At 48.0% G+C, this 23043-nt stretch overlaps 5 protein-coding genes across 5 annotated transcripts; 3 read left to right on the top strand and 2 right to left on the bottom strand.

Annotated features, from left to right (window-relative positions):
* Window positions 1–4087: 4087 nt before the first annotated feature.
* Window positions 4088–10006, top strand: pkhB (putative sensor histidine kinase/response regulator; the record flags this gene model as incomplete). Its single annotated transcript, XM_022534792.1, has 4 exons — window positions 4088–4712; window positions 4781–9495; window positions 9560–9673; window positions 9725–10006. The coding sequence occupies 4 exons, from the start codon at window positions 4088–4090 to the stop codon at window positions 10004–10006; spliced, it is 5736 nt and encodes a 1911-aa protein (XP_022387100.1).
* Window positions 10007–15164: 5158 nt separating this feature from the next.
* Window positions 15165–16033, top strand: ABOM_007662 (KxDL motif-containing protein; the record flags this gene model as incomplete). Its single annotated transcript, XM_022534791.1, has 4 exons — window positions 15165–15472; window positions 15591–15663; window positions 15732–15742; window positions 15949–16033. The coding sequence occupies 4 exons, from the start codon at window positions 15165–15167 to the stop codon at window positions 16031–16033; spliced, it is 477 nt and encodes a 158-aa protein (XP_022387099.1).
* A 1895-nt stretch (window positions 16034–17928) lies between these two features.
* Window positions 17929–18276, bottom strand: ABOM_007661 (vesicular-fusion protein sec18; the record flags this gene model as incomplete). The annotated part of the gene is made up of 1 exon (XM_022534790.1): window positions 17929–18276. The coding sequence occupies one exon, from the start codon at window positions 18274–18276 to the stop codon at window positions 17929–17931; it is 348 nt and encodes a 115-aa protein (XP_022387102.1).
* A 349-nt stretch (window positions 18277–18625) lies between these two features.
* On the bottom strand, window positions 18626–21267 carry ABOM_007660 (AAA family ATPase SEC18; the record flags this gene model as incomplete). Its single annotated transcript, XM_022534789.1, has 3 exons — window positions 18626–20509; window positions 20564–20876; window positions 20927–21267. 3 exons carry the CDS (start codon window positions 21265–21267, stop codon window positions 18626–18628), a joined length of 2538 nt encoding a protein of 845 aa, XP_022387101.1.
* Window positions 21268–21717: 450 nt separating this feature from the next.
* Window positions 21718–22809, top strand: ABOM_007659 (uncharacterized protein; the record flags this gene model as incomplete). Its single annotated transcript, XM_022534788.1, has 2 exons — window positions 21718–21725; window positions 21774–22809. 2 exons carry the CDS (start codon window positions 21718–21720, stop codon window positions 22807–22809), a joined length of 1044 nt encoding a protein of 347 aa, XP_022387121.1.
* Between the last annotated feature and the right edge of the window lie 234 nt (window positions 22810–23043).

The raw sequence follows: 23043 nt of genomic DNA, 5'->3' as shown, positions 1-23043 counted from the left end.
TTCGGCGGTATAGAAGTAAAGATGGCGACGATAGAAGACTTGACTTGTCATTGTACAGCTGCCATCATTTCGTGTGGTCGCGAGCGGAGGCACCTGATCCGTGACAAGACATTTGTTGGGCCTGGGAGCCTCAGGTGTCATTTGTTCCATGAATAAGCAGTGTCTTAGTCATCTTTCAGAGGGCATCACGAGGAAAAGCCGGCGATCAGCCACATGCTATGGGACGCTACAGGGTTTGAGCAATGAACTATAGACTGCCTAAAGTTCTATCGTTGAACTTTGGCTGGTGCATCTACGGCAGCTGTCAATCCTTCCACTCCAATAAAGACTTCGTGCGGTGCTTTCACATCCATCCCTTTTCAGGTAACAGAATTTAAACCCGTCGTGGTATATTTATATCTTCCGGGAAGACCGCCCGCAGTATAAACAAACATTCTTGACCGCAAGGAGAATGCTCACTAATCAGGTGAAGGAACCAATCGTGTGATGTGTCTCAAACTATTCTCTAACACGGCTTCAAAGAATAACTGTCGCTGGTGTTGGAATTCTATACCTGATGCCTATCTTTCAAAAAGAAAAAAAAAAAAAAAAAAAAGCAATCATAATCCCGGGTTGTGGATACTACTAATATCACATCAGACAAATTAACTCTGCCGGGGATAATTACGTAGCAAAGATATTTATAAATGTGGAAACCTATATCTCCCAGATAACATTGAGCCGTACTCTGTATATAGATGAGACAAATAAACTGTATTATTCCTACATAAGTTTTTGAAGTGAATTTGCCAATGATGGACGGACAGGAGCAATCAGTAAACAAAAACCAAAATGCTAAGTATTAAAGGAGAGAGAAACAGCTACAAAATTCACTCCATGCCACATCAGAACGGGTTGGGGAAGAGATCAAACAATTGAGAGATATCGCTACGTACTCGAATGTATTGTACTCCGTATATACCTTCTGAAGCAGACAGTTGAGCGAGGAAAGGCCGGAGCGGAAGTATGCCCGAAATGTCCAGAGGATCGACAGAACAGCACAGCCGAAGGGATTTCAATAAATTTCGGCCGACTGCCTCGATTAGGAAAGCAAGCTAGAACACTAAATCTGCTTCGAGAAAAACGGTTAAAATGGTTTGAGTATAGACTTTCCTTTCCCAAATAGCATGGCTCCGTCTCCCAGTACTGGATCGTAGTAGCATTGTCCAATATATCTACGAAGTGTGGAAGAAATTTAAAAAAAGAAATCAGGGGCAAGGTAGGCTACGTGGTGCAGCCCAAAAATGAGTGGCTTAGGCAGGATAGGACGGGATCCATGGAATTCGTCCCACATCTTAACAAAGATATATCGATCGGTACAGACCATGACTCGTTCAGAATAACATCTGAGTAGCTGGGTAGGGCTAGGTATTGGTTGTTATGGATACATTTCAGGTACGGAGTACTATGGGCTATTAAGTTGAAGCCCATAGGGTACTGCTGGAATCGATGACGACAGTGGATGCTCTCATTTACAATTTAAGCCATCTGCACTCCCTCCTGTACCCCATGCTTAGCGTTGGGCGGGTAAGAACTGTGCACTGATTGGTGAAATGAGCCAGCTTGGAATAGGATGTTCAAGAGGGGAATTTGAGAGCCACAACAATACCACTTAAGCACCAGCACTGTGACCTGAATCGGATGACAGTATCTATGACAAGTAGTTCTACTCTGTATTGCTTCATGTACATCACCTCCCCCGGAAGTTGTTGTCAGCGTGGCAAAGGTAGGCTCATGTATTGAAATTGAGCCTGCAAAAGCACTATTAGTCAGCGTCGATTCACAACCTTAATTAGCTACTGGATATTCCCAGTACAAGCGAGCTATAGAAAGTAACCTCACTGCCAGTCGACTAAAATACCATATGGTATTGAGGTCATGCCTTGGATACTTTATCCCTGACAAAAATACATGGAATACGGAGTACATGGTATGAAATACCCGACGTTGGATAATTTTAAAAACAGACTAACCACTTATTGATTGCTGTACCCGAGTCTCTGGAGTCGGAGAGCGCCACACAATCATAAACGATGACCCTTGACGTCTTGCAGCCCGGGGAAATGAAAGCCTTTCCCTTTGACTTTATCAATTTTTTTTTCTCTTTTATTTTATTTTACTTTTGTGCTTTTTACCTAGCCCCCTTATTCTGCGCTGTGCATTTCTCTGACGCTTCGACTCGATTGTAGTCTTACTCAACTTTTGATGTATAGTACAGTCATGATATCGGATCATTGGAAAGAATTGAGTCAGTTATTTTGAGATACTGCGCAGTAGACATGAAAGCGTAAAGACCGAAAGGTTACGGACGCACTCTGCACGCCGTACATACCACGATTCAAGTCCCGCCTAACAAACCCTATGGTGACCTTGCGGGAAGTTATCGGTTGCCAACCTCTCCACCTCCATGCTCACATTATTAATAATATACAACATTACAGAGTGCTCCGTATTTTTGTACAAGTGTTAGTACCAAGTGCGTGGTATGATTATAAGCACGGGGCCATAACTTCCCATGATACATGTTCCTCAAACTGGACATAAAGGTGACGGGAGGGGCGGAGGAGCTTTTTCACGTATATTAGGTAAAATGAGGAGACTAGACTAAAAACAACACATTAGGGGGGGAAAAGTTCAAAAGGAAGATAAATCCTCTATATCTACTATTGAGAGCTATGTGAATTGGTTGGAAGGATGGGGCATTAAGTGTTATTATTATTATAGTTACGGTACCATATTGTAGGGAGTTCTTTATATTTCCTATACCCACGACAATATTACAATACAGTATGTATGTACATACCACATTGTACGTAGGTATACTTACACTATTTTATTAGGCAAGTAGGTAGTATTCTGTAAGTATTGGGTATAGTGAAATTTGAATCATTGCAGGAGAGACATATTTTATCTATCTATTTTTATTAAAAAAAAAAAAACCCACTATTAGATGCATACATACGTTCTGAACCTCTTCCACCCCCTCTCTCAGATAGCATTCAGGTGACCTGAGATTGTCCCCATAGGTAAGCTGGGTAGGCTCTCACCTCCCTTTGGCTTCCCCAGTCATCCATCCCTCTTCATAGCGGACTATTCTACTTCCCTTCCGGGTTTGATTTTGGCCCATCCATTTCCCTCTCTTCTAGCACACACTCACTTTCCCTGACCGGCCAAGTTCTTACTGGTGTACAATAGTGTTTGTCTCTCTTCTTGAACCCCCGCCCCAGAATTTCTCTTTTAATATTGTTATTATTATCATTTTTCATATTGTTTCGATTAACATTTCCCTGGTCACCTACCTCTTGCCTCCTACTGTAATACCCTCCCACCCTTTCGAACGTTCCAGGGCCTCACGACAGTACCGCGGTTTTGCAAGAACCCGTCAGGGCTTGGCTACGTCATAGGTTGGACCCCCCCGGGAGACGGACCATTTCCACACCCTTCAGCACAAATCGACGATCCACCGGGTCAAACAGCAGAACCTGCTCCAGTGCTTTTAGGAAAGGTCAGATCAGTCGAACCTTCCTCTCAATTCAGTACCTACCTCACCACCACCGTTATACACCGCTTTAGTCAACTTTCTTGAACCACTCTTTTTTTTGTCTTCGATTTTCCCTTTTTTTTTTTTTTTTTATTTTTTTTTTCTTTTCTAACCATTTTTCCCTTTCTTACACATCATTCCCTCTTGTCCCTCTCTCTTTCCTTATTTCCCCAGAATTTGTTCTTTTCACCCGGTCGAGGTATACCCTATAAGTTTTTGATTTTCTATTTTCTTAAGGCCCACCCCTTTTTGCCCTTTTTCTTTCCGTGCGTTTAACGAACTTCACTTTTTCCCTTCTCCGCGTCCTTCCTACGTTCTTTCGTGTTCCCTTCTTCTCTCCCTGGTCTAATCTCGTCCTTTATTCTCCGGTCTTCCTTCACCTGATCCGCGGACCGTTTCGTCCGAGAGATGAGTGCCTCATTTGGCTCCTGTGGAGTTGGATTCGCCCAGGAGAATTGATTATCTGACCGGCGGTGGAGGGTGTATAGGATGGGGGAAGTTCATAGTATGAGGACAACTCCGCTTCCATCGCCGGCCGAGGCCCCTTCGCCTGTCGCCGCACCTCATCCTCACCTTCGTGGCCCCCTTCAGTCAACATCCGATCTGGTTTCCAGTAGAAACGTTGGATGCACAGCGGACGCAAACGTGCCCATAGAGGATAACATATGGAAGGCTAACTCTCAATCACCTTCTGCTTTACATGAACAGACTGCGACCCCATATTGTGCATCACCATCCACGAAGGAGAGTTCAGACTCAGGGAAAGGGCACCAAGAGGATCAAGGACGAAGCCTACAAACCCTCAAGGAATTACGGAGACAGATGGAGGAGTTGCTTGTATACCAACAGATGCAACAATCCCAGACCCAGAACACCTCAGCCACTCGGGAAGTTACCCCGTCGCAAGCAGACCCCGTCTCCTCGAGTTACGAATCGTCGAGGAAAAGGCGCCTTTCAAATGTATCTTCCCCGAGGATCGCACCGCTCCCAGCAGACGCCATGCCTTCAGCCTCCTATTCCGACTCGACCGGCTCCGGAGGCACGATACGAGCCGGTGATTCAACGCCCGAGAATATGCCCGGACAGACCCATCGTACCCTTTCCCCAGAATGCAGCATCAATCAGCTCCAAGGTCGACGCAAGATCCCACACACAACCATAACCCATTCAAGCTGACGCTTCCGGCTGAAAAACTCAAAGTCCACAAGACGTCCTCACAACTGGCAGACGAAAGACAACCGACCTCAGTGAAGACCCCTACATCCCATAGCGTTTTCCTCCCACCTCAATACAAACCCGTGGCTGAGGACCCGACTTATTCTACCCCCAATCTGTATGACCTTACGTTGCAGCTTAATGCCGATCCTGGTCTTGACGCATGGTGGGCCAACGTTGTGCACATCTTACAGGAAAACTATGGCGCTGAGAGAGCATCGCTAGCCATACCTGGAGATGCGACGGATCTTGAAAATGTGCCGTGGGGCCAGAAGGCAGTTTTCGATCGGAATATAGAAGGTTATGAACGGGAGCCTCCACAGAACCAGCAGTCCCACAACGAGGCAACTGGAACGGGCGATGCATCTACCAAAGGGGATGCAAACCCGGAGAAGAGGAAAGAAGAGTCTATTACGGAAAGCTTGGCGAATGGGTCGGGGGCTGCCAAACTTCTAAAACGACCCTCGCTTCTGGCAAGACACTCGTTTGCAGGGTTTGGTAAGGAGCGGAAATTATCAGCATGGCAAGATTCGGAAACCTCACCGCAAGAGCAAAAAGTGAAAAATGAGAGCAAGCGCGTACAGATCTCCGACAAAAACCCAGATGGTGCAGGAATAGCTCAAAGTCAGGCCTCGGCCACACCCTACCAGGCGCACACTGGGCCCTTTACTCAGTCCTTTGACCCGATCAGTCCTGCCCAATATAATCATCGACAGGTTGTCTTCCCCACGTCCAGACCCTTGGAAGTTGAAACAGATCCGCTTATAAAGAGGACCGGTGTTGTGAAATTGTTCGGGCGCACAGGGCCTGTCGTTCTAACTAGAGAGTATTCCGAGAATGCTGCAGCAAAGCAATCTGATGGTGACATTCCAACGCCGGAGGACGTGGTGCAAGTTACTCCCACGGCAGAGCCTATCCGGCCGTCGAATAAAGAGCGTGCAATTCGGTCTAGGTCTGCCTCTAACCCCGCTGCATCAGGCTTGCATGCGACAAGAGTCCCGTTGATGGAGTTCTATGATGAATATGAACAAGTTCCTCCGTCCCCCTGGTCACAGTCCCCTGCTCCTTCTCCAGCACCCCGTGCCCATGCAGAGCAGAACCCCTTCTTTTCTAGCCACACCGTCGATGAAGGTGCATTTGCGAAACATCCCCCGCAACATGATTACTCGAATCTGAACCCTCTGGAAGCTATCGGTGTCGACCTAGCGAAGTCTGTAATTCACATACCTCTTTTACATGCTGGCCGATCGAAGCCAACATCTCCGTACACTTTGAGATTTCCGGTGGCTGTCATTTCAATCTTGTCGCCTATTATACCTTACCCTGCGAATTTGCGACAGTCACTTGCTTGTCTTATCCCACATCTGACAACTTCATTTTGCTTAGCCCAGCACTACAGCCAGCTCGAGCGACAATTCGCATCTCGTCTTGAGGCCCCACGCTACGGGCATCTTCTTGGCCTGGGGGGAACGTTTTCAGATGAAAGCAGTGAGTTAGAGCTGGTAGCTGGTCTTAGTGGACATGTCAATTATACCATAGCCGATGACGGTTCTCTGGAGGCTCGTGCTAGCCTATCTAGTCCCGACGAAAGGTCAAACTCGACCAGACCCAGTCCATCTGGAATCAGTACCCCTGGTCTTGACTTGGGTAGTATCGGGGCAGGTGTCCCGTCAGTCCTGGGCGAATCGCCAGGATTTCCTACTAAAATTGGAACTGATGCTGTGGACAGCTACTTCAATGTCCAACAGCTTAAGGGCCTCCGTGATGCGTTGACTCATCATCGGAATCGACTGTCCAAGCCTCGGCCGAACGCGACAACTTCCACACCTACTTCTCCTGGGAGATTGTTGGGGAAGCTTCCAACGGATGAAGATGGCGCCACGGCTCAAGACCCAACTGCAGCTCAGGCATCCCCATCCCAGGAATTCCGCGCACCGCCAGTCATATCCCCGACGCAAACCTCGTCTCGTCACCCTTCCGCAAACTCTTTTTACGCCCAACTGCCACGCGAGTTACCACGTCCATTCACCGATACTGTAGCACAGCTGATGCTAAACTCCGTTCCACTACATATCTTTCTCGCAAAGCCTCAAAGCGGCGAAGTCATTTGGACAAACTCCAAATTTGACGCGTACAGAAGGAGTCAACCCCAGGAGCAAAAGTTAAGGGACCCTTGGCAAAATATCCACAACAGCGAACGTGAGCATGTGTCACAAGAGTGGGCAAACGCCTTACGGACGGGGTCACAGTTCACTGAACGAGTGCGCGTGAAGCGTTTCAATGACGAGTCCGCGTACCGTTGGTTTATCTTCCGAGCCAACCCCCTACTATCTTCCACAGGTGAGGTGCTATATTGGATTGGCTCGTTTCTTGATATCCATGAGCAGCATATTGCAGAGCTCAAAGCAGCTCAGGAGAGAGAGAAATTTGCAATCGATGCGAAGTACAGAGCGTTTTCGAACTCCATCCCGCAGATTGTGTTTGAAGCCACTGAGTATCGTGGTCTCATATTTGTAAACGAACAATGGCATTTATATACAGGCCAGAAACTTGGAGAAGCGCTCAACTTTGGATTTGCGAAACACCTCCATCCCGACGACTTGGAGAAATGTGGCGTACTTTCTGTATATCTCTCTGAGTTCCAAAAGGAAAGCACAGTGTCAGCATTAGATCCAACCCTCCAAGAACGCCATCTTGCCAATGGAGTTACACCTGCACTAGAAGAACTCGTGAGACGTGGTGTAGCTTCTGTCCAAAAAGATGAAAATGGACGTGTTTTCTATTCCACGGAAATTCGCCTTCGCTCCAAAGGAGCAGACTTTAGGTGGCACCTTGTTCGCCTGGTGCGCGTCGAGACGAGCAGTTTCGGTAGCGGAGAGGCTTCGTGGTACGGAACCTGTACCGATATCAACGACCGCAAGAACCTGGAGCGGGAGCTCAACAAGGCAATGCAGCAATTGAACAATCAAATGGAATCGAAGACTAAGTTCTTCAGCAACATGTCTCATGAAATACGGACGCCGCTAAATGGAATACTTGGTACCATTCCTTTCATCTTAGATACTCATCTCGACACGGACCAGAGGCGAATGCTGGACACAATTCAGAACAGCTCCACTAACCTTCGTGAATTGGTCGATAATATTCTAGATGTTTCCAGGGTTGAAGCAGGGAAAATGTCGCTAGTTAACTCATGGTTCCATGTGCGGTCGGTAATCGAAGATGTGATTGACACTGTTTCTTCCAGAGCCATCGACAAGGGCCTCGAAATCAACTATCTGATGGATGTTGATGTTCCTCCAATGGTCATTGGTGACAGGTTCAGAATTCGGCAGGTCTTAATAAACCTTGTTGGCAATGCAGTCAAATTCACCTCTCAAGGTGAAATCCACATACGCTGCTCCATCGATCATGGCGCCGCGACCCTTTCCAAGGAGACAGAATTACTGTTGAACTTTGACGTTGTTGATACAGGGAAGGGTTTCAGTGCAAGAGATGCCGAGCGTCTGATGCAGCGGTTCAGCCAATTAGGACAAAATGGCTCCCAACAACATGCTGGTAGCGGTCTTGGGCTCTTCTTATCCAAGCAACTCGTCGAAATGCATGGCGGCAGGTTGACGCCCAGCAGTAAAGAAGGTCAAGGCGCCAAGTTTTCGTTTTACGTGAAGGTTGACGCACCTCCGCCACCGTCGCCTGATGAACCGCGCCTCGTTCGACAGTCGTCTAGCATGTCCGAGGGTCTTGGGATGCAACCCAAACCTGGTTCCCTGCAGAAGATGCTTTTTTCGTCCAGGGATTCTATAGATTCAAAGGGGCTCGATACCGATATCTCATCCGTACTTGACTCGCCGCTTTCCCAGCCTCCAAGTAGCTCTGATCCTTCGGCTCGGTTTGCTTCCAATAGCTTCTCAGAGCGATCTTCGGTTTCTTCAGCTCTACCAACCCCCGAGCTTTATGCCGTGGACCCGCTCACCAAGGTTGACACCGCAAAACTCAGTAATACGGATGCTTCGTCGCAGGCTCGCCCGAATACTACGGCTTATTCGAGCAGCGATACCATACGCACTGTAGTTCGGCCATCCTCATCAGCCTCTCGGGAGCTGTCTTTATCGAATACACCGGCACCTGTAGATGCAGGCTCAGATGCCCCGGTCTCGCAGGACCCTTACTCAATTCTCATTCTATGTCCCCTGGATAACACGCGCAAAGCTATCAAGCAACATATTGAACAGGTGGTGCCTCATGAGATACCTTTTGCATTTACATCCTTGCCTGATGTCGAAGATTGGAAGGACTCAATGAATGAGTCTAGTGCTAAGATCACGCACCTAGTACTGAATCTACCTAGCGTGGAAGACGTCCAAGACGTAATTCAATATGTCTTAGACCGTGATTCAGCATCTGCGCCCACTCTTGTTATTATTTCCGACCTATACCAGAAGCGACAGATTAATTCAAAGATCAAGGAGCTGTCTGCTAGCGGTAGACATGTTTATACTGTGCCGAAGCCGGTCAAGCCTTCAGCATTCTCGGCCATCTTTGACCCCGATAACAGGCGAGACCTCAGCAAGGATAGAAATCAGGACATGGCCCGAGAAATCAACAATAATTTTAAAACCATGTCTAAGATGGTGAAGGAGGTTATTGGGAACAAGGGATACCGGATATTGCTCGTTGAAGACGACGAAACAAACCGCATGGTACGTTCTTTTGTTTCTACTCCAGCGTTTTTAAACTGATTTCGCCCGCGCTAACGCAACATAGGTCATGTTGAAATATCTGGACAAGATTAAGGTTATGGCCGAAACCGCGTCAAATGGTCAAGAGTGCACGGAAATGGTATTCTCCAAGGAGCCGGGATACTACTCCCTTATAATAGTAAGGCTGCTCTCCCTGCGTTGCTAGTCTTGTGACTAACATTTTACGCAGTGTGATATCCAAATGCCAATGAAAAACGGATACGAAACTTGCCGTGATATTCGTGGCTGGGAACTAAAGAATCATTACCCTCAAATACCCATTATGGCTCTGTCTGCCAATGCAATGACAGACCAAATTGAAGACGCTGCACGCGCTGGCTTCAACGACTATGTCACAAAACCCATCAAACATAACGAACTGGGCAAGATGATGATGGGACTACTCGATCCTAGCCGACCTCTCCTTCTACTTCGAGACCGTCTCAGGAGGGATAATCACCGCGAGGATTAAGATGGCCTTTGTATTCCTGCAGTCATCCTGTGCGGTCAACGGAGGGCCTGTTCCAGGCGCTTTTTTGTTGGCCTGGTTTGGCCTTCAGCTAATGCGCCAAATGGAAAAGTACATGACCTCCCGGCTGCTATGATCGTGCCCTGATGTACCTGCTATTCGTTCCACTTTTTCTCAATTTTGGGCTGGGGTTTTGGCTTGGTACAAGCCGTCGGACGGAAAGGCGTCTTTGGATGTTTTCGAGTCGTGAATTTTGGTTTTCGAGTCTATTTCATTGTCCGCTTCTCTTTTTTCACCTGCGGGTTTCCACTACGCATCTGCATTGAGCATTCAGGTTTGATTGATACCTTTCAGCATTACGGGGGTCGGAATTATAGGTTTGTTGTTCTTTGGACCATCGACCTCGTTCGTGGCGTGGCGTCTGTTATCGGTTTCGTTGAGCAATTCTCAATCGTCTTTACCTTTTCTTCTCTTGCAAACCGCCATTATCTTGCTTTTGTTTCTTACTTTCTTATTTTCTCTTCCCGATACCATATTATGAGCATGATATTTAACTTCTGGAATTGCATGTGCAGATAACAGAGCGTTCCCCACCCCTACTTTTCTCTACCCTTTCCCAATGTTTTCTGTTCCTTTGCCTTCTTAGTAGATAATTCATACACGGATTGAGATACCTGTTCTAGCATGGGCTGAGGGCCGTTTGGATATGAAAGGGAATTGTCACTCTGCTTCAGGACTTGGATGGTCATTGATCAGATGACAGCATATATATGATATACTTTAATTCCATTACATCAGACCAATTCTCTGTATCTGTTTTCATGCTTGGTAAAATTTAGTAGCGTGTGACTCAGGTCCAGAAGATGGTCACACCACCTACATATATATTTTAGGTTTGATCTCTGATTGAAGCAGATATGCATATCTGGGAGTATCCGCCAGTAGACCGAGCATTATATACTATCTACCGAGGTAGACAAGATGATACATGTCAGATGAGCTGCGCCCTGCACCGTGATTAGTTAGTTCGATAGTCCCTTGCTTTCTGGACGTCATCGCCATGTGGCCGATGGATCGTGTGGTGAGAGAATCTAACAAGATGAGGAAAAAGAAGAAAAAGAAAAAAGAAAAAGAAAAAAGAAAAAGAAAAAAGAAAAAGAAAAAAGAAAAAGAAAAAAGAAAAAGAAAAAAAGAAGTCCCGGGCATGAGTAACGTATGTATCCCTTGCCTGTGTAACTACACAGAGTTCAGGTGACAGGACAAACAATTAGAAGGATAAACGAGAATAGGCCTATTGACTGCTTTGGAGCAGTTGAGAGTGCAGGAGACGGTGATGTAATCGGCGCATTGTAGTCGGATAGTCGGAGGATCGTCGTTATTGGCGATAGTATAAGATTCTCCATGCGTTCCATGTCAGGTGCCTCCTTCAGACTGCCTTTTTTTTTGTACGACCGGGGTCAACAAGCTGTTCAGGATTAGTTGAAAATGTGCTGTTGTCAATGTTGTCATCCCAAATTGGGAATAAGGAGACTGATGCGGCTGATCAGGACGGTGTTGGCATATGACGATGCAAACCAGCAGGACTGAATAGGAATGACAACGGGACGAAGAAGGATAAAATAGGACCTGAGAATCGAAGCGAGGGCTAGTCTTGGCGACCTTAATATGACGGCGTAGCGAGCAAGGAGCGAAAGTGATGACACGAGGAAAGGCCAAGTTCTCCCACACCCGAGTGAAGACCGGATCGATGCTGATGGGGAGCATCAAAGGGCCCAAGGACGGATGACGACACGACGGCTCCTTGAGCGACTCAAAGCGAATGCTTCCCCAGGCTTCATGTTAGGCATAAGCATGGATGGCCGGTCCACAGGAGGACCTATTGTTGAATAGTCCGGGTCCAATCTTGTTGGGTTCTAGAAAAGGCCAAACCGGGCCAAGGAAGGTGACCAAGGGACCGAAATTGGGCTCGAGGCCCAACGAGTCAAAAAGCCGGTTGGTTGATGAGAAACCATTGAACGACTTGTAATTTTAGTGGCGGTGAGCGAAGGTAAGCAAACGAGCGATAGGCGAAAACCCCACATTCGCTGCATCCCACGAACATCTTTGGAGGGTCGAGTTGGGTGATCATTGGAAACCAGCGGGCACCGTATTGAGTTCTTAGTGAGAAGAGGCAACGTACCTTTTTTCTCCTCACTGGTTTAAATCCTAGCACAGAACGGTTGGTCGTTGGGCACAATCGACGCTACGGAAAAGGCCCATAGTTCGACACGGTCAGAGACCCTAATCCCCGATGCATCACCCACCCACGATTAGACCAAGGCATACCGTCAACTCTACTGCACAGACGGATGTCGAACATCTTGCATCACTAGGCTGATGCAAGCCAGAGAGGGCTGGTGAGACTCAGTCGTTGTTTCTGAGTGGCTATGGCGAGACTTCCGTCGTTGATGGTGGAGTTTTTAAATATCGGCTTCATGTGATCAAGTCTTGACGGACAAAAAGGATGAGAAGTAGGAGTGTTGTTTTTTGTTTTTGTTTTCTTTTCTTCGTATAAAAGGGAACAAATGGAAGACAAAAAGGGAGAGACCGTAGATCTTGGGAGAGAAAATGGGGATGAGGATCCCAAGCGAATTGACCCAATCACCGGCTCATTGATGGTACGTTGGGTCGCTGTGTCACCCTGCCATCCGGTCGGGCTGCTCTGAGGGTCGAAAGCTCTGTTCCTGCTTCATTTCCCTTGCGTAAGTTCTGGATCTTCATTGTGCTCGGACAGGTTGGCAACGGGTCGAGGACAGCGGCCTAACTGGTAAGGCAACAACGGCAAAGCCATGACGAGACTTGCATTAGAGCCACGGGAAATCGGAGGCCAGTAAGACCGTCGGACGACCTGGTGGATGTCACCATAATAGAAGTATGACTGGTGCTTGCTTTTGCCGGATTTCACCATGTATGAGGGAATGAGTGCCAAGCCGTTTGGATTAGTCTGTCAGCATGGCTGTTTGTGAGATGATCTTCATCCTTCGCTTTCCCTTTTAACTTTCATTTTTTTTCCCTCTCTTTAATACTGCCTTTCCTGGGGCCCTCCACGGAGGGCTGCGCCTCTTGAAACCAAATAAATCAAAAAACATCAAATTGCCCCATTCTCTTAAGGGGTCCTGACAATTCCCAAGGCTCCATTAGCTCACTTATCGCTTCCGGTCACGTTGTGGGCGTGTTGCGCTCAGCGAGTTCACGGTCCACCCCGGCCCGTTTGCCCTGGAGCTTCCCACATTCGGCGGCGTTTAGTACGCTTGTCGCCGTTTAGCTGCCGACCTGCTTCATTGTGTCAGAGATTTTCACAGGAACGAGGACAATTGAAGGCCATGAAAAGGCAGCTTTCTGTGATGGTTTCAGTTCTGTTCCTGGGCACTCATTGCTTTTTCTCGTTGTATGTTCAGCGGCACGAAGAAGACCCTGCACTCTCACTTCACACTGTCCCCCAATGACTTTCAGGGTATCATTCCATGTCGTACCATGCCACCTCGGTAATCTCAAGTTTTTGCTTCCGGGTAGATGTGAGTTGAAGCTATCGTGGAATTCCGAAATACATGATCGATCTCGAATGAACTCCCTGCTTCTGTCTCTGTTCATCCTTCCCCCCCATTTTTCTTTTTCCTTTCCAGATCACACATTGATGTCTAATGCCATGATTATAACTCTATGGCAATCCGTAACCGAAATTCTGCGGCTTCATTGGCGTCTGCTTTCCCCGGGCAGGTTTCAGTCCCTGGCAAATTTTTCAGGGGTGGTCCCAAGAAGAGAAAAGAGTAAAAAAGGGAGAGGAACAAAAAGTCACGTACACACGCAATCGGAACGATCGAATGTCGCGAATCTCACCTTTTGCCCCTTACCATCCCGACCTCACATGCTCAACCAATCGAGACCAAACAGGATACCACCGGAACGTGTCACGGTAAGGACTTCAACAACCACCTCACAGAACCAAAACCAGCAGGAAAAACAAGTTGCTAAGATGCCCAAGGGAGTCACCGCTGACCGACACCGGTTATGGGGTAAGTCGCAATTAGTTAACTCCGTAGCCATGCAACTTTTTTTTGTCACAATCTCCCTGCTATTGAATAAAGCCCTGGGTCTCAGCATCCATGTTGCCCAGCCACCCAGCCTCCTAATATTCGTGACACCCTGTATGGTCGATCACTCAATGCAGAGTAGGGGAGTAAGACCCAGGAAAACCTCCCAGAATTGGAATTTTCACAAAGAAGGATTAAAACATGGGTAGGAAACGATTTCCAGAGGGAATGTGAAAAGGAAAAAACAAAACAAAAAAAAATTTGTTGCAGGAAAGGAAAATAGATTGGGTAGTGTGGAAGACTACACGCAAGTAAATCCCGCTCACGCGCCAAGATAGACCAGTTGTGATATCTCAACACAATCCCACCCAGCTCCTCCCTTTTTATATATTATAGCTGTCTGTCCCTCATCTTCCAATTGACACCGAAGAATGGGAAATGATCCGAAAAAAGACTAAATGCCCAAATGTCGCCACGGGAGCGCGGAAGAGAGTCCGAGTGGAGAGGACTTGCGAGGGCTGGACCAGTCTCCGGCCATCTATATCCCTTCCTTAAGTTTTGGTCTTCCCACCAGAGCGGGGTCGATTCGGGAGCAGGGGCGAATGGGCAGCCGGAAATCAAGAGATGAGCGGAATCGAGGGGTCGGGATTGGAGAGAACTGGGGGGTCTTGGGAGAGTGAGGCCTAATGGGAGGGAAAAAAGGCTCCCGGGATAATCCAATGCCCAATGAATGACTCGTACCCCCTCGCCCTAGACAGGTCATGGCCCTCATGAAAGACTGATCCGCCGGATGGAAGACTCTCCGGTGAGGGATATATAAAGCCTCGTCTTTTCAGTCACCATTTTTTCCTCTCCTTCTTCCTTTCTTAACTTCCCCAGCCCTATTCTTCTTATCATATCCCCGGTCTTGACAAGATTGTTCCACTTTGATCCTCCACCATTCGGTGCAAGTCAGGCAGATTCCATACTCACATAACTTCCTTTAACTGCGGATATTGCCTCTTGTGCCTACCCTCTAGCCTTGTCCATAAACCATTGACGTCTTGCATACCCTGCCGGCTTCGACTCTTCGAGCAACACAACCTACCACAATGGCGACTCAGCATTATCAAGCTCCCCCGCTTCCTATCAATGTTCCCTCCAAGGCACCCGCTCCTGTTAATCTATATCCTATCAGCCGTGTCTCAGGATCCCCACCAGATGTATCTGATACCAGCACGACTGCGGGCAGTCGCACATCTGCCGGCTTCAGCTACGGCTCTGGGAGCATTAGTGGCGACTACGAGTCGAGTTCTGCGTCGTACTCTGGTGTCGACGTTGTTGATGTCTTGAGTGACCGCATGCAGAACGTGTTTGACCCCACGCCATTGGATAAAGGGCTGGCAAGACAGGCACAAGCGTGAGTAGCCGCAGATACCTTGACGAACGGAGGCCGCTCGTGACTTGATTGTTAAGCAGGAGCAATGCTTCCTGAATGCAGAGAGTATTATCGGTGTGCTAATGGGTAATGAAAATAGTTCCGGACAGTTGAATGCCAAACAACGTGAACTTCTCGAATTGCAAGCTCTCGCCCAGCGACGACTGCAAGGCGTACGTGCCAACTTCTCTGATGGCATCAAAGTAGCCGGGAGACTAAGAGGGATCTTGAATGGGCACAGAAGCGAGTGAGGTAAGTTTTAATGCCTTTTCCGCTTCATTTGAGCTCATACATCCTGCTTTGGCGGGACTCCGCTCCGCCAAGTGGAATCTGCTCTCCGCTGGTCGTTTTGTTCTTGGCAACACTGGCTACTGACTAGTAGTGGCTCGAGATGTTGTGAGGCCGAATGTACGTTGCTGAGTTTGTTTGCGAAATACTGATGTGGCTTTCAAACCTAGTGCGTTGAAGGCAAAAGCTGAGGCTGTGCATCCCGACGAATACCGACGAGCGACGAAGAAGTATACTTATGACGACGATTACTGAACTCGTTGCAGGGAACGGCTGCTCATGTCCACCTTTTGTTCACTTTTCTCTTCCTTCTTGGCTATTGGGGGATAATTCGTTTTATTGCGGTAACGATTTTCCGCGAAAATTGCTTCCAGAACTTGGGCCAGGTGTGCTTGCTTATCTCGTCATCGAGTTGTTTGGGATCCGTGAGGTTTATGGATGGTATATATGGGGTCTTTCACACTTTCGCAATGTTTGTATATTGGGCGTCTTTTTACCGGTAGCGATATTATTTGATGGAATTCACTCGGGATTTTTCTTGAAATTTGAGTCGCTGTCGTTAACTCTACGGAGGAGGTTAGGGAGCCGGTTCCCTCATCCGATCCACGTGCGCCTGGGATTCCAGCCCCATGGAGACGGTCACATCACAAGGTCACCCCCAGCTCCGGTCATGTGAGTCAATCTGTGCGGGTGCCTGTAGGGGACTGTGGCACGGCCCCCTGACACATTGCGGATTGCATACCAGGGGTTCAAGGGCAGCAATACGTATTTGCAAGGCAGCGGCGGCTCATATGGATTTCAGTCAGGGATTGCCGAAATGCCACGACGAATGGACAACCTCATGCCCTTCCCTAAATGGTGTCTCGGTTGGCCTGTTGGGAGTCGGCAGGCTGCTTACCTCCCACTGTTCCGCCGACCCACTCCGCCAGCGGACATATTGTCCGCCTTCGTCCGCTCCACCCTCCGTTTTAGTTCGGTTTCCCTTGCCGCTTTTGCGGGTCGGCGTGCAGCCTGAAGGAGCCAATGCCAGCGCTGGGTCTAGTACACTTCAGGGGTCTTGGGCAGCGATCTCTGCACCCCACGTGGAATGTGTGCCCCTGGGGGTTAGGCCGTTAACTTAAACTCGTCTGGATGCATAGATGTAACATGATCGTGCTGTAGCTTATCTGCACCCCTGTTGTAAGAGTTAACGTTGGACCGGGAGTAATCGGCTGGTAGTAGTTAGTTGTATACATCAAATAAGATGGTTGACTGGTATTTTGCAGCGGCTCCCCACTAGCTCGGAGAGGGTAACGCCTTCTTCATGTAAGAGAAGTAACTCAATTGGGAGGGTCCGTTGTAGAGTCATAGTTCGCTAGGGGGTGGATGGCCATGAAGGTAGAATGTTTAGAGCAAGAAGAAATAGGGTTCATACCTTAGCCGTCAGGCTCCAATCAAATCCGCGTATCCAAAGATTGATGAAAGAATATCGTGTGTGCTCCCGATGAAATACCTTGGGCAATAAGAACACGGATGTTGTTCACAATAACAGAATAAAAAAGAAAAGGAGGAACGAGAGAAAGAGAGAGGTAATTATACAAGGATCTTTTACTTTGCTTTTAGTATTTCAGTGAGCAGTGATTTGCGAGCTTGCATCAACAGTGTTTCAGGAGGGGGCAAAAGCTAGGCCCCCTGGCATATTTGAATGTCAAGAGAAAGTCCACCACAGCGGGTTCTCCTCAGAACATCAGAAGCAAGTAAAATCTTAAACCAGTGAGCCCTCTAGGATTCCTGAATTATTTCAAGACTTCCTTGTAACTTTGTAGAAGCAAATACAGCCACTATGACACATTAGAATGCATGCCCTATCTGCCCAACCACGCGCGCTCAACTGCTGATGATCGGTAATCTCTACAAGGGGGGTGCACGTCCCATTCTCAGGTAACGACCTTTGTTGCAAAAAGTAAGTCTGTCTAAACCTTGAATGAGTTCTAATCCTCCCTATCCCCTCCGGCCATGACAAAACTCGAGTGACCCCCCAGTCAAGCAGGCACAGACAGATTGTAATGTAGAGCCTGCGTCTGATGCCGCTATTAGCTTGAGCCTATTCAAACGCCGTGATGTGCGACAAGAAAAGAACCAACAGGAATGCGTGGCTACGAGAGAAGGACTCACCAATAACGCGTATTGAATTTCATCTTCACAGATTGGAGATCCTTCCAGGGATCCTCAATGAAGCAAGGCTGAAAGTATGTCACCCTCTTCGACTCCAAATCTTCAATGCCATTTGACAATTTAGCTAGTTCGTGGGTGGAAAGATGAGTTCCGTTCGGGGCTGTATACCCTCCTTGTTTAACAGGTTTCGAGCTCGGAGCCTGATGCTTTGCTAAGACGGGGGCATCGCTCTCAATGTTGCCATACTCGCTTAGGTTTCCTGGCGCACAATCCTCCATGTGACTGTGTTCCTGCTGAGAGAGTTGTTTCTTAAGGATGCGTTTTGGTGTGTAATGGGAAGGCATGGCGACGGTCTCGGTCTTAAGCCTTATCTCATAGGAACTAGTCTTATTTTTAGAATAGCCAGAAGATAGGCGACGTTGACACAGGCCAGGTTTATGAAAAGGAGAAAGAATTTGTGGCTCGTTCGTTTGTTTGGGGGAGGTTGGAGCTCCAGATGATTGCGAGTGAATGCATGGAATACATTATGCGGGAACACGGTAAGGGTCACATTATATTAAGGTACTTTGTTTCCTTGCCAATCTTGCCAAGTACAAATACTATTCTACTAATACAGTCACATACTTGGGTATCCAACAGCTAAAGGACCTCCACTTCATCTGAGAACAAGTCATGTGAGAGAAAGAGAAAGCCTTAGTCGAAACTCCGCTCTTCCTCAATGGCCCTGTCAATAACACGCACGAACCGTTCAACCTTATCAGCATCCTGCTTGGCAGTCTCAATGCCCAACAGCACTTTCTTGACACCGACACCGATGACTTTCTCTTTAGGGGTCTTATCGGCCTGGTCGATACCCCCAATCGCTCCTAACACCTGGGTAATTTCCTGGTCATCAAACGCCTCCGACTGTTTCATGATGTACTCCAACTCAGCACACTTCATGACATTCGGGACCATGATATCAGAATTGAATGAGTTGTATACATCCAGCTGTTTCAGTACAGCTCTCTGGGTTGTAGTTGCCAGAACCAACAATCGCCGCTCCTTGGTCGGCTGCTTTCTCAAAAAGACCATTAATGTCTGTAAAACAGTATTACTAAACCGAGGACCGATTGGGACCCAATCAATGATTCTTTCGATGTTATCGACGACCACCACACTGGTACGACTCTTGTAAGCGTCATCGAATATCTTGCTGATATATTGAACCTTAGCCATTTCGCTAAAGCCGACCATATCTTCAGGGCTGATCAGTTTGATAAAGGGGAAACCAGAGTCAATGGCAATCTGCGCTGCGAGCGCAGTCTTTCCTGATGCGGTTGGACCGTGCAACAAGACGGAGAACAAAGGTGTCGATTCCCCGACCTGCTTCACAAAGAGCTGACCCTCCCTTAAGATTTCGTTAATCTGATCGGAGTAATGGATGATGCCGTACTGAATACGGCTTGAGAGTTCCTCCTCTGACACACCAAACGCAGGTTTAACTTCGTCAAGAGCATTGTGGAAGTCACCTCGGTTAACTTTCATGTTTACCACGTCATCGCTGATACCAGCCATTGTTCCAACCTTGACATGGCGGGAAAAGGCGAATGAGGACGCGGATTTGACAAGTCCTGCAATCTCGGCACCCGAAAAGTTCTTGGTCATCAATGCTAGCTCGGATAGATTAACATCCACATCCATCACGTTGTTGTCCCTCATCTTCTGGGTATGAATCTTGAGAATCTGAGCTCGGCCCTTCTCATCCGGGAGGGAAATTTCCATATGGACCTCAAGACGACCAGGTCGCAGTAGCGCATCATCGATCATGTCTTTCCTGTTGGTCATACCAATAAGGAGGATGTTGTTAAGTTGGTCGACACCATCGAGCTTTGATAGCAATTGGTTCACCACACTATCACCTACACCTGTGCCACCGCCTGCTCCACTACCACGCTGCTTACAAACAGCATCAAGCTCATCAAAAATGATGATGTGAAGCCCACTTTCCTCGCCTTTCTCCTTGTACTCAGCCTCTGCATCGGCAAAAAGCTTTCGAATATTTTCCTCTGACTGGCCGACATATTTATTTAGCACTTCAGGACCGTTGATAATCTTTGGTTCCCTTGCGTTTAACATCTTGCCGATTTGCCGGGCAATCAACGTTTTACCAGTTCCTGGAGGGCCATAAAGCAGCATGCCCTTTACATGCTGGATACCTAGTTTCTCAACTAAACCTGGAGGGAAAATGCGAGACGCAAATGCACGGCGGAAGATTGTGCTAAACTCTGCATCAAGACCTCCAATACCCATGTTCTCGAATTTGAAGTCAGGCTGAATGATAGAGTTGGCAGCTGGTCGACGGTTTGACGCCTTCAAATTGATACCAGTGCGGGCATCCTTGAAAAAGTTGATCTGGGAATGCCTTGTGAGTATTCCCCTGGCACTAGGGTCGGTCTCTACATGACCGCTGGAGAGATCAGCTTTCTCGGAGCTCAGGTCGACACGTTGAACAGTTTTGACCGTTAGTATAAGAGGAATGCTTCTATGGTCCATTAGAATCTTCTGGCCAGGGGCAAATATTTGGTTTTCAAAGGTCTGCCTTAGTTAGTCTACCACAATTTAGGTAGTTCGAGTTTACTGGGGAGCTACCTTGACCACAGCACTGCCCAACTCGTCTTGGTCGTAGGGAGTTTCGACTCTCTTCTTTCCAGCAAACCCGATTTCAATATCCGTGGAACCGATATATGCCTGCCCGCCTTGACTGAACGGATCGTAAATCTGTACATTGACAGAGTCTGTGAAAGCAACTCTAGCCCACGTCCGCTGAGGATCCGACATGCTGATATGACCCGGCGGAAAGCCATCATAGGGGCGCGCGGAAAATACATATAGATCGTTTACAAGAAGGAAAAGGTCGAGCCCATCGCGCGTGGGCGGGAAATCCTGCGGCGAAACTGCAACTCTAGACCATGTCAACTGTCCGTCGGCCGAAAACTTTGGAGCTGAGCTTACAAGTTACCAAAAGTGTAATTATTATCGGGACTCTTCGCGGGGCGCAAGGTCCAGGTTCTCCCCGAGCTTCCTCCAACCGGAGCTCTCGGGGGCATCTGTGGCGGTTGACTAGGCCTTCCCATCGGTGCTCCATATCCCCTTGAAATATTATAAGCGTCAGTCATTAAAGTGTCATAGTCGGGCGGATGAGAGCGGTCTTCATACCCTACACCACCCGTAGGCGCAGGGTTAGTGTTGTATTCTCTTCGTGGATACGGAGGAGGTCCCTGGCTCGGGTTGGGGCCGTCTTCGCGAGAGGGCCGAGACCCGAAAGGCATAGAAAAGTTATTGCGGTTAAACATCTTGCTTCATATGATCGTGGATAGACCAGTGGAAGATCAGAGCACGTATAACGATATGTGATGACCGTCTAAGAGTGAAATATTATGATGAAGTGAAGCTCTTATAAGCAAACAGGTTAACGCTGCCGGCAGCTTTCACGTCAAACAGAGACAAAGATATTGGTCTGACCAGGTACTAGGCCACGAGTACTTCAATTAAAATAATTAGCAGAGATAATAGTGAGATGTAAAGAAGTGGCGGCAGGGCAAGGCGTGGGGACAGGCTGGACTCTATCATAAAGGCTGAGTTCCTACCTCCTTGGCTCTCATTGGCCGCATCGGCCCGCCAACCCCCGTTTCTGCCGATGGTTACTCTCCGCCTTCCTTATCACTGTTTCCGCGATTAACAAATGCCTTCTCACATGCTACTATGCTTTAATAGCGAGCAGTTTTCTATCCATTCCATCCAGAATGCCTCTGTTAGTATTATCCATGCTCTTTCCTTCCTTTTTACTAACTGCACCCAGTCACCTTTTAGGTAAGAAGTCATGGAACGTTTACAACCCGGAGAACATTGCCCGCGTCCGTCGCGATGAGGCACAGGCGCAAGCCCGAGAGGAGGAACAAGAGCGTCGCATGCAGGAAGTTGATGCCGAGCGAAGAATACAAATCCTTCGTGGCGAACGACCATCTACCCCACCACCTCCCCCACGGTCTCCTTCGCCGGTCTCCCGACATAATAGGAAGAGTTATGTAGAGGACACTTCAAGGTATAGAAAGAGAAGACGTTTAGCTGGCGAAAATGATACGGATCGCGATATTCGATTTGCTCAAGAGGATGCACAAATTGCGCTGGCGAAACGAGAGGAACTCACTTCCGCTCGATCTAGCGATGCGCCGCTATACGATAGTGCTGGTCATATTGACCTGTTTCCTTCCCAACCGTCACATAAACGTACGGAGAAGAACCCAGAAGCCGAAAAAGAATCGGCCGAGAGGCAAAAGGCATATGAAGATCAATACACAATGCGGTTCTCGAATGCGGCGGGGTTCCGTCAATCTGTCGGCCAGAAACCCTGGTATTCATCTTCAGGAACTGAAGCCATGGCTCCAGACTCCATTTCCGGGAAAGATGTCTGGGGGAATGAGGATCCCATGAGAAGAGAGAGGGAGAAGGCTCGGATTGATGCCAATGATCCACTTGCGGCGATGAAGAAAGGTGTTCGCCAGCTAAAGTCGGTTGAGCATGAAAGGAGGAAGTGGGACGAAGAAAGGAGACGAGAATTGGAAGCTTTGAAGTTGGAAGAGAAACATCGGTTGCGCCATCGCAGGCGAAGGTCAAAGTCGGCAGACAGCCTTGAGAATTTCCAGCTCGATGCTTCACAGGACAGAGATCGAAGAGCACATCGTCATCATCGCCATGGCCGTCACACAAGCCGAGATCGCTCGAGTAAGAAAGGCTCTCACTCGGATGGATATTCGCATCGCCGTCACCATCGTTACCATCGTACTGATCGCAGCCGTAGTCGGGGTGACCATAACAGACGCTCACATCGCGAATAATACGGCATTAAGGCACACATGAAGATTCGAAACGGAAGCTCTTCTTTTTTTCTTTCCCTTTTCCATTTTCAACCATTATTTGTGATTACATCCTACAATTGTGATACCCACCAGATGACATATGAATGATTGGATTACTTTTCTAACAGCTGTCTATCAAACATGCCTTTCTAGATGCCGTATAGTAGCAGAAAGAACGAACTAGGCCAAAAGGCAAGCAAAACTTTTTGGTCG

This window comes from Aspergillus bombycis (assembly GCF_001792695.1).
Source record: "Aspergillus bombycis strain NRRL26010 chromosome Unknown contig00071, whole genome shotgun sequence".
NCBI classification, from domain to species: domain Eukaryota; kingdom Fungi; phylum Ascomycota; class Eurotiomycetes; order Eurotiales; family Aspergillaceae; genus Aspergillus; species Aspergillus bombycis.
Note: the sequence above shows the minus strand (reverse complement) of the source record. Positions and strands in the feature narration are given on the sequence as shown.